This window comes from Nyctibius grandis, chromosome 3, assembly GCF_013368605.1.
Source record: "Nyctibius grandis isolate bNycGra1 chromosome 3, bNycGra1.pri, whole genome shotgun sequence".
In the NCBI taxonomy this organism is placed as follows: Eukaryota; Metazoa; Chordata; class Aves; order Nyctibiiformes; family Nyctibiidae; genus Nyctibius; species Nyctibius grandis.
In genome coordinates, this window is record NC_090660.1 from 36,268,842 (window position 1) to 36,283,538 (window position 14,697).

General features: G+C 45.2%; 1 protein-coding gene across 2 annotated transcripts in view; it reads left to right on the plus strand.

Annotated features, from left to right (window-relative positions):
* The first annotated feature begins 4,473 nt into the window (after window positions 1–4,473).
* The window catches only part of FHOD3 (formin homology 2 domain containing 3), a 433,451-nt gene continuing 423,227 nt past the window's right edge, over window positions 4,474–14,697 (plus strand). For both annotated transcript variants that reach the window (XM_068396058.1, XM_068396059.1), the window contains exon 1: window positions 4,474–4,792. In XM_068396058.1, the coding sequence (XP_068252159.1) occupies window positions 4,628–4,792 (165 nt within the window). In that variant the 5' untranslated portion in view covers window positions 4,474–4,627. The remainder of the gene's footprint in view (window positions 4,793–14,697) is intronic.

The window sequence follows — 14,697 nt, forward strand, 5'->3', positions numbered from 1 at the left end:
AGCATTTTATTTTGTCCAAAAGAGAGAGATAAAGAAGCTACTGGCCACTTCACATGCTTACACTGTAATCCCATGATTGTGCATCTAGCTCTGTATTGACAGGATGATATACTGGAAAAACTAATATTCCTATGGAGGTAGTCCAATTGCTCTGATACCGAGTATTATTTTTTAAAACTGCTTAAATAGATATTTATGTTGTGTCTGGGTGGTCCTTATGTTAAAGAATATGCTTTCAATAACTTTCCATCAAACACATATTTTTATTTTTAAAAAAGAGGAAATTAAAGACAAAAATGGTGTTATTTTAACATTCAGGTTTCAACAATAATGAAATTCAAATTTAAGCTTGACACACCATCTTAACTCATTCAACAAGGTATTTTTAAGAAATGCGAATAATGAGATGAGTTAAGAAGAATAAATCAGCCCTAAATGAAAACTCCTAAATTATGCTTCATTCCTGAAAAATGCATGCACATGAAGGATTTCCCCCTTATGTTTTTGTAAAAAGAACTTGGGAGCTTAAAACTGTGAACTCTACTTGATCGTGAGCAGGCTTTGTTTTTTGAAAAATGCTTGGCATGGACTCAGGAACCCCAAGGTCAGCAAGTTACACAGCCCGTCTCGGTTGCCTGCTCCAGGAAGGGGACTCAGTAGTCCATGATACCTCTGAAGGCAAACGGACCACAGCTTGGACCCTGCTGACAATTCCACAGAGCTCCTGAACGCTGATTTCATTCAGCGTGACTAAGGAAAACGCGCTCTCTCTCTGAAAAGGCCTTATCTTCTGTGATGAGAAATGGGGTGAGACAATCACATATGCTGTTCTTTTTGTGTCTCTGATTGTCTTTCCAGATGCAATGCCCATGGTGCCTCATGCCGTGTGCCACTGACAGGCAGTATCTGGCTGTTCGTTTGCATTCTACTGTGTGTTAAGGTCTTTTAAACGTCATCTATGCTCATTTAAAAGGCTGTAGTGGGACAGAAAGAAGGCAGGTTGCCTGCTTGCCTTGTTTTAGCTGCTGTACTGCACAAATACAACCTTGTGGAAGGAGAGGAGAGGAGAGCGTGCTCTGCTAAAGGCTGTAAAGCAGAATGGAGCAGGGGAAGGCCTTCTCAAAGGGCAAGGTATGGCTCTGTAGCAGAAGCAGAAACGTGACTGCTTGGAAGAGGAGGGAGCAAACTACATAAAGCCCTGGCTCAGGCTGATGGAAAAAGACTGTAGCTTCAGAAGGTCTCTGAAGAATATGTAAAAAGGTGGGAAACTATTCAAAAATGGAATTTAGACAAATGTCTCTCCCTCCCTCTACACACACACACACACACGCACACTGACCTTGTAATGTTATCCTGTTTTATTCAGCAGATCTGTGTTTTCTCTTTCCACCTGTATTGTTTTAATTCAAATTCAAATAAAATCCAGCTTCTGAAATTCAAAGGTCTGTAGTGTTTTGGGGATGTTTACAATAAGGAAAAAGCATAGGTAGATGCAACTCAAAGCTCTGGCTCACTCAGGATCCTTTCACATTTATCGTACAGAATGGTTTGGGTTGGAAGGGACTTTAAAGATCATCTAGTTCCAACCCCCCTGCCACAGGCAGGGACACCTTTCCACTAGACCAGGTTGCTCAAAGCCCCATACAATCTGGCCTTAAACACTGCCAGGGAGGGGGCATCCACAACTTCCCTGGGTAACCTGTTCCAGTGTCTCACCACCCTCACAGGAAAGAATTTCTTCCTGATATCTGATCTAAATCTACCCTCTCTCAGTTTAAAACCGTTACCCCTCGTCCTATCACTACATGCCCTTGTAAAAAGTCCCTCTCCTGCTTTCCTGTAGGCTCCATTCAGGTACCGGAAGGCTGCTATAAGGTCTCCCCGGAGCCTTCTCTTCTCCAGGCTGAAGAGCCCCAACTCTCTCAGCCTTGCTCTATTTTCTTTCAAGCAGCCTGGTCACAAAAAGTATCTCCACTGGCCACCTTGTATTTGGAAATCCGGTTGAAGATCACAACGTACAATGTCTAATTCTTCCTTATGGGATTTAGAGTCTGTGGCTAGACGTTTTGATGCTGAACCTTAGAGTTATCTGATCTCTACAAGGATTGCACTCATCCTTCATTTTTGTTTTCTGGTATTGGAGGAAAGACAGCTGATGTTGTCACAGAGACATGTTAAAAAATCTTGGCTTCCCTGATTTAATTAAAACTGCCCCCCCAAATATTAATGCCTCAGCAATGAGACAAGTGCCATATATTAATTAGCAAAAGTCAGTATTAATCCAACAAAAAGCAATCTTACGCTACCTCATACTGATCATTGATTAGCAGCAAACGTACAAATTAGTTTTACAAAATTGGAAGCATAATATAAATGGTAATTAAGTAAATTATGATTAACAAACCCAAAATATCCTGTTTAGTCTTGACTTTACGTGGTAACAAAAATGCGCAACATAAATAAGCAGACAGATATGCAGCAATACTCTGCATACTCTAGTTTTCTCTAGAAACTAAATTGTCAGTACTAAAGCAGAAACAAAATACATTTCTTTGTAAAATACGAATTTTCAATTGCTTAGATATAAAACTCAAAACCAGGACTTCACCATGTGTAACTTTTGATGGTGCATGAGAATCACAATCAAGAGAGAGAGATGAGAAATGGGGTGAGACAGCCCATAGGCCCTTTTTCTTGTCCAAGCTGAGGGAGAGGAAAAGAAGAAGTAGATAAAACATCAGCTGTGAAATATCTGAAACAGTAAGATAGCTTCTAAGTTTTAAAATCCTTCTTGATTTTAGCAATCTTTACGCTGGATGCTCTTTTCTCAAAATACGCATAACTGCAGGCGAAACCGAATCACGACCAGTTAGTTCTGAGAATAACAGAAACAGAAGGACAGACCATATGTGGACAGAAATCCCCTTTTGTCCCAGCGCTGACAAATACTCCCAAACCGGCAATCATTTTGGGAGGAAACAGTTGTTTCATGCAAACACTATGATCTAGAGGTCATGCTTTCTTGCTTAAGACGTATCATTTCTGTGATAAATTCCCCGTTTCTCTCAGTGCTGCAGCTCTTGGCCCACAGCCCTCTCCACGAAGGACGAAAGGATAGGCAGTCGTGAACCATGGCCATAAAGGATGGTGCATCCCCTTGGGTATATGATCAGCCCATGGAAATGCAGGCATTCCCCCAGGACAGTGAGACTCTTTGCTCTCTGTATTTCACCTGTAACATATTTCATGTTTCTTCTCCTGCACCTCGTGCCCCATAGAGTGAAGAGACCAGTGTGCGTGCATCCTTGATCCCCACAGATGAGGTTGCAGACTCTGTAACACAGCAGAGAGCTGATCGCGGAGTGTGATGCTGTGCTCTGCACCTGCCCCAGGCGCCCGTCGCTTTGTCCAAGCCTTTCCCTCAAGAAGGTAAAACCAGGCCTAAGGCAAGACAAAAGCTGAGGTGCAAAGCCAGGCGGATTCTGGCTGTCTCCTGTCTGGGGTGGGGGGACTGCCCAGGCCGTGAGCTCTGGGAAGCCAAATGAACCCTGGTATGTAAAACCCTAACGGCAAAGAGGGTTTTGTACGAATACAGAGAAACCCACCCGACAATCTTGGTCGAATACCCAGGTTTCAGGTCAGTTTCTAATTTTTTTTTTTTAAGTAAGTATTATTTAAAGCTTCCTTTTTGAACTGGATAAACACTACACTAAAGATTTAGGACACTTGGGATGTTTGGGACAGCAAGACCGAGCACAATACCAGCCTACTTGTAACGGGAGGGGCCCTGCGCCCCGCCGCGCCGTGAGGGGCTGGCCCTGCCGCGCCATCCGCCCCGCGGCCCCTTCCCTCGCGGCCGGGGCGACTCTCTGCGCCCCCTCTTCACCCGCTCCCCACAAACCCCTGACGGGGTGCGGTGCCCGAGGCCGGAGGTCTCCGCCCGGGCGGCGGCCGTTATTCCACCCTGAGGCGAAGGTCTCTCGGCCCTCATAGGGGAGGAGGGAAGGCTGCGGAGGAAGGGTCCCTCCCTCTCCCCCGCCGCAGCGGCTGAGGCTAGCGGCCCCGCTTGCTTTCTCTTCCCCCTCCGCCCGGCCCGGCGGAGGCGGGGGATCCCGGGCGGACTCTCCTTCCCGCCCGCCGCGGGGAGGTCTCCTTAGGCGGGGGGGAGGAGGGGGCCGCCCGGGCGCCCTTGAGGGCGGGCGCCGCCGGTGGCCGCGAGGGGGCGCTGGCCGCCCTCCGCCCGGCGCTGCCTGCGCCGGCCGCGGCAGTCCCGCTGCCCGCTCGGCGCGCAGCGGCCGGGCATGGGGGAGCTGCTGCTGCTGCTGCTGCTGCAGCCGCCACCGCCGCCTCCTTTCTCGCCCTGAAGCGCGCCCGCACTCGTGGATCCCGGCGGGGAAAGGGCCATGGGCCGCCTCCCCGAGGTGCGGCGGCTGTGAGGCGGCCAGCGCTCGCTCAGGGAGCCGGGAGGCTGTCCAGCCTGCGCCGGGGGGGCTGCGGCCGGGAGGAGAGTGCCGCTTCCAGCTGGCGGCGGGCACGCACGCAGCGCCTCGGTGTCGGTGACTTGGGGGTGCCCGCTCCGCCGCCCGCGCCCCAGCCGCGCCCGGCCGCGGCGGTGGATGGATGCGCCATGGCCACGCTGGTGTGCCGGGTGCAGCTGCTGGATGACACCGACCCCTTCAACAGCACCAACTTCCCCGAGCCCACCCGGCCGCCGCTGTACACCTTCCGGGAGGACATCCCGCTCGCCACCCAGCTGGCCGGGGTGCACCGCCTTCTCCGCGCCCCGCAGAAGGTACCGAGGGAGGGTGAGGGTGTGGGGGGCACCGGGCGAAGGGCAGCGGCCTCCCCGCGGGAGCCAGCAGCGGGCAAAACGGGCCGAGAGGCTGTGGCTGGCCCCCGGCCCCAGAGGGGCTGCAGCCCGGGCTCCGCGGGGCTGCGCGGGAGGGCGCCCGGCGGCGGGGCTGCCCCGCAGCGCCGGGGGCCGCCGGCGCTATCCCTCGCCCCGGCAGTATAAGTATTTCCTTAAGTCCTGGGGAGAGGCCCGGGGGGCGCCGGCGGTGCTCCCGTGCTGCTCCCGTGTGTTCCCGAACGCCTTCAAGGGGAGCTACTGCCACTGCTTCAGCTGTGGCTGCTGTACGTTTTCCTCAGGAGCACCCCCACCCCCCCCACCCCGCCCAAACCAAAGCCCTGGTTGGGTATCAAATATTACATGTCTGTCCCTTGCAAGTGACTTCTGAATATCTGGGGATATTGAGGAATAACGTGTTGTTTAAGGACAGCCGAGCTGCAGGGAGCACGGTCGCGCAGGCAGGATCTGAGCTTTGCTGTGGTAAGGTTTAATGAGCTAGGCAGTTACAGCCAGGGCTTTGGTAAAAATAGCTGTGTCTGCTGCCCTTGAAACAATTGGTACCGCTAGTCCCCCTTGCGAAGAGCTGAGGCATGTTACTGTGACGGCCCTTGTCAAATCTTACCTATCTCTTCTTGCATACTTCTTCTAGTACGTAGGCTGGCATCTGCAGTTCTGCCCTTGAAGTCAGGCACTCGGGCATGATACTTGAATTTTCAGTTTTCAAAGCAATGCCATTGATTGACATAATAATAATGTCCTTTCATTATTATCTTGTATCTGCACGTTAGTTCTATAGAGCGCACCGAAGAATAAAGGAAAAATGCCCACTTCCTTTTTTTTTCCCAGAAAAAAAAGCAAAGTAAAAGTTATAAAACTTTTTCATTTGCTCTCTGGTAAAGTGGGAGGAAAATACTCTCTTAACATCACTTGTTGTATTGTATCTTGCTCTTGGGAGCTTGTGGGAAGATGACAAAGGGCTGTGTGTGCCCTTAGATTTAAGGATATCCAAAACCCCATAAAAGTATTTCAGAGAAAAAGCTCTTGGAGCAGACAGAAGTTTTTCATTTGGAGAATGGTTTCTCGCATAATAGTTGCCAAGGATACAGCATCCAGCGAGCAGAGCTCTGCCTAATGCACAAAACCTTTGGAAGCTCTTGGTGCGCTGGGTCAGTTCTGTTTTCATGTGCTTGGTCGTCCCCAATTCAGAGACTGGTCCCATTGTTTTCAAGGGAGGCTTTTTTTTGGAGTCAGAGCTAATTAAAAGAAAGGCAGGACAGATTCCGACACCTAATGAAGTAAATAAAAAGATAGTTTTAAATATGGATTTACAGTTCATGCAACCTCGTTTAGAGTATTCCACTATATGTGTTTTGCTTTTACTTTGCTTTGAATACTGTCCTGGCATTTTTTTTTTGTAACCCTGTACTAACCCAAAAATCCCCAGGGTTCAGTGTTTTAGGAACTGCCCAAAATCCACAGCCACTTCTATACATTTAACCCCTGTCCTGTGTTTCAGTGTGTGGCGTGTTTCAGAAGTTTGTTTAATGTTTGGAAACTGGACTTACAGACTTTGGATGAAAGATGGCATAAGTCTGTAGAAGTGCTGTAAAACCAGCTATTGAAAGATAACTACCCCGCTAAACGCAATTCCTGGCTCAGTGACTTGTTAATCTGAGGTTCTGACTCTTACGTTTTGTTTCTGCTGTTTTAATGATGTGGACAGGCTCATTGAAATTTGCTTACATGGTTACAGTTACGTTTGTTTTTGCAGAATCAGGGCCCATTTCTAGACTCCTTAATTATGTCTCTTGGCCTCCTTTTAGCTTCTACAAAGAAGAAAAAAAAGGGTTGATTAGACTCTCTTAACTTTAGTACATATACTGAAAGCTTAGTTCTTTGTGTGCGCTTGCTGTCAGTGCAGCCTTTCTGTGTTTGGCGTTACATCTCTGTGTTTAATTTTTAGAACCAACTGGTTTATATCGCTTTTTAAGGATAAGCTTTTCATGTTCTTCTTTGGAGGTAGAGATTTTTTCTGTAGCTTTTCCTCAAGACCATCACCTGGTCTCTAGAAGATCACCATGTTAGTTGACCGAGAAGGATTTTGCTCCATTTCTCCCAGAGATCAGGACAAACTCGCTGATCTGAGGAATGCAGCTGTCAAAGCACAGCGTAGGTTGAAACTCAGGTGTCAGTTCAGGTTGACATATTTGAGCTATTGGACTGATGGTCCATTTAGTATCTTGATGGTGACTAGAGCAAAATATCTTGAAACGGATGTAGGCGTTTATAACTCAAATACTTAGTAACACTGATCTCTGACTGACTCCTGAAATCTTCTAAACTGTTGGCCTTTTTGCCAGCAAGTTCAAATGATCAGTGCTAGTTTTCTTTAGTTTTTAAGTTATTGTCTTTAGACTTGGATGAATATTCACTTATTCTCTGAACAGAGGTGACAACTTGCTGCCTTCAAATCACCAGCTGGTTTGTACAGTCTGCATAGATGATGCACTGCTGTGGGATATACTTGAGAGAGTGAAGTCAGTAGCGGGAATCCAGCTCACTTTAGTGGGTGTCGGATTTTGCCGTTGCTGGGATGAAATTTGTAGTGATGACAGTGCTTTTTGTAGTTAAAAAAATAATTTGTATATTGCAAGTCATTGTAAGTTAAATATTATAAACAATTATTAAGAAAACCATTTAAGACTCAAATGCTTTGACATTCTGACCTGTCACAGTGTGGTGTTAGTAGCTTTTTTGTAACCAATAAATGTTGTCGTTTGACTCCAAAGGTCAGCTTTTCTTTGGAAGTACAACTCTTGATTTCATATGCTGGTTTTGCTACTTCTTCTCTTTAAACTTACAAGTATACTTGAGTCTGGGTGCAAGTCTAGATCTATGAAGTGTCTTCTGAGTGGCAATGTTTTTAGATCCTTGTGGGGGAGCGCAGTGAAGTTAGGTGACTGAGTTCCCTGAACACTGACTGGGATGGGCTTTACTGCCCTGAACTCCTCAAGCATCTGGATGAGGCAGAGCACCTAAACTGGTTGACAGGGAAAACTGAGGAGGAAGGTATCTGCAATCCTTCTTTTGCTTGGAATTAGGTGCTTAATTAAAACCTCCTCCCTCACCCTTTTCCCCACCTTCTCTCTGTGCGCATACCTTTCCCTTCAGCCATATCTCTGGATGAAGCAGCTTACTGTACCCTGGGTTGTGCTCAGTTTGCCTTGTGTGTGCGGCAGCCGTGCCCGGCGGACGTGTGCCGAACTGAACCCCATGGGGCAGGGCACTGCTGTCTGGAACGCTTGCCTTGGATATCCCCCATGGTGTCAGGTGCCCTGGTGCTAGATGGTGACACACCATCTTAGTTGCCGATGCAATGATGTACCACAAATTCTGTTGTGGTATTTTTAGCCACATCTGCACATTCTCGCTGAGTAACTAAGCCACGTTGCACAGCTTTTGTGGGTTGCTTACATTGATTTGACTGCCCAAGGTGCCATTTTGGATATGGCTGCTCTGTTTCTGAGGATTTTAGGTCTCTCTTACTGTCTGTTGTGTGAACGAGAACTGGATCTAGTCTGGGCTCTGAATTCGGATGTCCCTTTTGCCCATTTCTGTGAACCTTGGGAAAATTCAGAACTGGATCTAAATTTCTTGCTCAGGCCCAGTGCCAATAATGCGCTTTGAATCTAATTTGGTATTTTGGGTTTGTTGGTTTTGAATTGCTTTGAGTTACTTGATACTTGTGACTTGCTGACACAGGGTCGTTCAGGAGAGTAGATATATATACATGGCCGATGTCAACTGGTGTGCTTTTTTTAGAGATCTTTGTTATAACTTATTCATATAATTACAGAACACTGAGTATGTTGCTATATTCTGTTTTCACATCCCACGGTACTGGTCAGTGTTGGGGAAGCTCTGTAAGAAATACATATTTATAATAACACAGGAAATCACACTGTCTAATTTATCAAGAAAATGTAATTTGAAGTACTTCGAGTAATAATGGAAAACCAAAAAAATCTCATAGTGCATATGGTGTACTGGTGGTCATGGTGGAAAGGGGAGATACAATGCCGTAAGGATAGTTGTTTTGATCTCCTGTTCCTTCTGAGAAAACTGGAGGCAACTTCTGTGTTTAAATCTCTTCCAAGAATTTGTAATTAGGAACAGTGTCATTCAAAAAAGAGTGGTATAAGCAAATAAATCCAATGAGCACTAGAGGGAATCGGGAGATTCATTCATAAAGAAACCATCCAGATTTCTGTCTTCAGCTGCTGTGGTTTAGCCCTAGATTAAAGCCTGGACTGACTCTGGGGCATGGAGTGATGTAAACTGATAGCAGGGGCTGTTCCACTGGTTTTTGTCCTGGCATGAAGCTCAGCTGTGGCATTGAACTCAGTGCCAGGCTATATGCTGGCATCAGCTTCAGGTTTGCTGAGAGCAGAAGACCTACCAACTGGCTCCTTTTCCCTGGGCTTCCTTGAAGCACAGTGGCATGAAGAAATGCCTTGGCACCCGGAGGCTAGGCAGAAGAAGAGAGGCTGGTTTGGATCCTGATCTGGCTGGAGGTGGAGGTAAATAGAGCAGCCATTCTCTGAAGAGAGCACTTTTGGGTTGGTCGTTATGCTCTTCATAGGAGCTGAAGAATAGAAGATAGAAACTGGAATATCTTTGTCCCTGGAAAAATGAACCCACAGGCAGGGGAAATTAGCTGATATCTTCTGCAAGTATCACTGGTGAGGCTTGGGGTGGGTGGTTGGGGAATATTTTGGTCAAGGGCTGTCAAGACGCCTAGGTCTTTCATATTCTTCCTGAAGCAGGTGAACACCAGCCATTTCTCATCATTCAAGAGAAGAGGGGATTTAACAGAACAGTTATTTCCATCAGGTTTCCAAAGTGTTCTGGATCTAGCCAAGTATTTCTGGAGTTGACAAAATCCTGTGCTTGAAGAGATTGACCCTGTAGTGATCGTGTGTGTGCTTGAATTTTCTAGGGAAGTGTTTATCAGGGCAAAGGGGTTAGGATCCAGGTCTGTCTTTCAGCTTGAAAGCACGAGCTGCATCAGAGTCCTGTGTGAAACACACTCTTCTGAGGCAGTATAAACACCCGCCCAAAAGCACAGCTGTGAAAACCTGTGTGATCTCAGGCAACTTGTTCTCTTCTGTGTTGTGGCCCTTCGAAGGAGCGGAGATACCTGTACAGCAGATATGAACTGTCAAATGCTGGGCTTTATCTCCAGCAGTTTAATATAAGAGGTCTTTGAAGTTCTTGCGAGGTTCTTCTGACAAGTTGTAGTTTGGGCAAGTTGTATTTCAGTTCAGTTGTTTGATCTAGGCATAAAAGCAGGAGAGCAGACCTATCCTGGAGGTCTAATTCCTGAATTTGACACTTCTCTCTAAAGTTTCTCAGTGTGGCTGCTCGTAGCTCAAGAGTCTTTGTAGAGCTCAGTGTCAAGAATGATGGGAGCGAGTGTGATGTCAGGAGGTAGTTCTCAGGGTTCCGTTCAGTTTTGAAATCACAGATTGGACAGATGCGGTATCTGGAAAGTTGCATCACCATGCATTTACTGGAGGTTTGTAATCAAACAAAGGAGGCAAATAGGAAGAAGTTAGACCTTGCTTTGAAGTCTTGTACTTGCAGTTACAAATTCCAATGTTTTCTTTCAAAACCACTTTTAGATACCTCCTTTCTTCCAAACTCTGCCAAAAGTGCTGTATGAAGATAGCCAACAGCTTCAGTTAGACTAAGATGATTTCAGCCCATCTGTATGTTGGTGGAGGAATGGTCAGAGAAAGATGTGGGACCTGGCATGTTGCAATCTCCTCTTCCATGTTGTCCCAAATAAGAACAAAAGTTCTAAAAACTTTCAGGAAGAGTTTTCTCTTTCTGGTGCTTGCACAACTGTCCTACTTCACAAGTAGTTAGGGTCTAAATGAGAGTCCCTGTTCTTTCTGTCTGATCTCACTCACTGGTTGTGAGGATGAGTATTACAATCCTTGTGCAACTGTGTGCAAGGCAGTCAGGCTGTAAGTCAACCATCCATCGCATTGTCACCTGTGACAATGTACTTGGTTTTACAGACCACTTCTCTGACTGGAATTCAGCCAGGACAGGTTGGTACCTCTACTCTTTCAAAAAGTGTCATGTATTTTTCGCTGACCCAGAGTGGTCTGGGCTGGGGCTATCCACTTCCTTTGGTAAGCAGTGCTTCAGTGGGCTGTACCCACGTGCTAGGATATTACTTCATTACTGGCTCAGAGGAAAGGGTGCCAGCTACTACACCTCTGTCATCACTTTCCACACCACCTGGATTGCATTATATTAGTACTAACTTTATATTGTATCACAGTTATTAATAAGACAGCAAGGAATGTTGTTACATATTTTTAGCAGAGGAACAAGTTGGGACAAAAGTAGCAGTGAGCTCTCTAGTAGGCCCAGCTACCTAGAAACATCTGCAACTATCTGGCATATGAAACTATTGAAGTAAAGGTGAGTGAGACTTGAAAGTTCACTTTGCACATGTCATCAGCTTAACACATATATATTAAAAAAATGCATTGCAGTTTCCAATTCCAAACAGTTAAAAAGAAGTAATTCTGTCATTCCCAGCATTTTAAGAATGCTTTTTTAAAAAAAAAGAAAAAGGCTTAGACCTTTTCTTTTACCTTCAGTAAGACTACTTGGCTTTAGTAGTCATACTTCTAAACTGACCCTTTATCCATTTTGTGAGTAGGATATTTATTTGAATTACAAAGTCCTGGAAAATTGCTAATTTTGATCCTGGATGCCTAGTCACTATTGCTAAACAAGGGCAACGTATTATTAATCTTTTGGTCATATAGGTCATCATTTTATATGGTAGTGCTCAGTAGGCTGTATACAAAGAGTGCGGTGACTGAAAAAGCAGCTTCATCTCCTTTTAGTCATAGTTCTAGAGTGATTTTTGAGGCAAAGTATATATATACTTGGGAAAATGAGACTTGGACAGTGTTGCCTTGTGTTTACTAGCAGTTAAACTGTTGATATCAGGAAAATGAGAAGAAGGTGCATAAATAAACAAGTTGTAATACAAAGTCAAGTCACATACACATGATTACATGCAGTAGTGGAGGGGTGCGTATGGTTTGAAGCTTTATGATCATCAGCCACAAAGATAGTAAGCTGTATCTTGTGCTTTGTGTAGATAAACCAGTTGTATTGCTTTAACTCTATTGATACAGACAAACCAATACAATTTTCCTCTTGTACGTAGCATGTATGATTATATTGGCATAAAATGCACTTACAGATAGCTTCTTCCCTATTTAGGAAAGAAAGTTATGCCTTCATCTTGGTTTCTGCGCTATCTTCTGGTTTTAGAAACTACAGACTATGCCAGTTAAAAAGATAATTGTAAGTAACATAGGTATTGTTTCAAAAATAAAAATATGAGACATTTCAGCACTGTTCTTTGAAGCTAGGTACCTCAGATTTACTAATGAACCCTTCAGCCTTTGGAAGTGAAATTGAGAAAATATGTATTTTCTTTAGAATTGTAAATTTACTACTGCAGCCACATGTAAACACTTCAGAGGTAAAGTAGCTGCTTCAGCTGCTGGTGAGCTGCCTGGGGATTTTGTGTCTAGCTTTTTCTGATGCCTCTGTTACCAGCAAGGGGAAGATGAAGTTCCTGGCCTCTCTGGTGGGATTGCTCAGTGTGTTCATTGTGAACCACCTGGCATGATTTGGGGGCTGGCAAAAGAGGAAGCTGTGGCTCTCATAGCTGTGCTAGCAAGGTTGCTCATCCAAGGGTCCTATGCCAGGTAAGGCTAGCTGAAAAAGCACATCCTGTCTGTTTTCTTACTTCATTACTACAAGGCTATTTTACAGTAAGGTTTGAAAGGAAAAAGCATAATAGCAGGGCATGCAATCAGTACACCAACAGGAATCTCATCTATGCCAGGGAAATGCAGAACGGGGACTTGGGCCTGGTTTTTGTCAGGGTGGAACAGAAATTCTGAGTTTTCTCCAGAGCACCAGTGATGACCCCATTCTAGCTGTGGGATAGACATAAATAGACTTCTAGTACTCAGAAACACTTGGCATTTTATGGGAAGTGGAGAAATTGAAACAGCTACCTATCTGCCCTCTCTTTATTACAGTACTGCAGCAGCTATCCCTGGAGCATGACCTTTGGCTCCACGCACAAAGGTTTTTTTTCCTCCCCTTTATCTCCAGCTTTGTGAGGGAGTTGGCTTGCAAAAATCTGGAGTCCACTGCCCTCTTTATGGGAGGTCTTGGTGTCTCTGGTCGGGGAGACTTTCCCAGGTTTGCCAGGCAGAGAATTAAGGATACCTGTTGAGCTTTATTCTTTGAACCTGAGAGGTGTAGCAGTCCTGCAGGGCCTGAGCCATTAAAGGCGATGAGCAGATGGAGAAGAAGAGGGAATAAGCAACAAAGGAGAAGGAAAATGGTGTTATTTCCTGCCACCCTTGGAAGAAAGGGGAGATTTTTGAAACTGTGAGGATCATCTGTGCTGCCCTGTCTCATAGGTATTGAAGACCTCTGTGGCTGACCATTGCCTATCAAAAGTAAGTGATTTTGTGAAATTTTCTTAGTGTTTTGGTGCGGTTTGTGTTTGTTTTTGGTTTTTTTTTTTTTAACTTGGTTGCTTGCAAAAGTGCAAGGACTGAGAAGCCTGGTAGTGGTGAGTGCCAAGGAAAGGAAATGAGGTGCAGGCTCACCCACTCTGGTTATGAAAGTGTGTTGGTCCTAAGGCTAGTGCCTTCTGAATTTCAAAAGTTTCCCTCATGAGGTAGATTTCGTCAAACTCCTTCCTTTGGGTGTCTTTATAGGAAACTGTAATGTGATTTGAAAATGTCCGTTTTTTGAAAAACTGTGTGCCTGAGGAAGAAAAGTTACTGCTAGGGCAAATTACCCTATTTGTGCTTTTCACTCTCTACACGTGTTTCTTCCTTGTTTTCATCATTCTTTCTTTCAAGTACACTGTATCGTGCTACCAGTTGAGTCAAGCTTCTCTTACGAATGCAGAAGGCCTCTACCTCTCCAGAGACCACAAGTACAGCATGCAGGCTTTATTCACAAGTGGAAAAGCAGGGTATAAGTAAAACATGGTATTTTGTTTCAGACAGACGTGACTGATTTAACCTGTGTTAGTATTCTAAATGATTAATGTATTGCAATGATCATTGCTGGTCACAGCTGAAGGACTCTCATTTCACTGTGAATTTTTTGTTCTGGTTTGATTATAATATATGAGATGTTAGAAAGATGCAGAAAGAAGTGCAGCTTTTCTGGATTTAGTATCCACTGTTCTGATTGCCTGTGAACCAAGCATTCCCTTCCTGTCTTATGCACTCTTCATTTTATACTGTAATGCTCTTTGTTATGTTTGCTTGTTTATGTCTTTTTTGCACATTGGGAAAGTGGAGAGGGAGGTGCTGATCTCTTCTCCCTGGTATCCAGTGAGAGGACATGTGGGAATTGCTCAAAGCTGCGCCAGGGGAGGTTCAGACTGGACATTAGAAAGCATTTCTTTACCAAGAGGGTGGGTGAACACTAGAACAGGCTTCCTAGAGAGGTGGTCGATACCTCATGCCTGTCAGTGTTTAAGAGACATCAGGACAACGCCCTTAATAGCATGCTTTAACTTTTGGTCAGGCAGTTGGACTAGATGATCATTGTAGGTCTCTTCCAATTGAAACATTCTATTCTACTCACATTTTTGAGCAGAAGTGAACTTGACTTATTGAAAGTAGTGCATTTAAATTTGTTATAATTGCTTTGTAGGCGGTAACTTATTCTTGTTAGATGCTGAGTTCAACTGGGTTTTTTAGCCT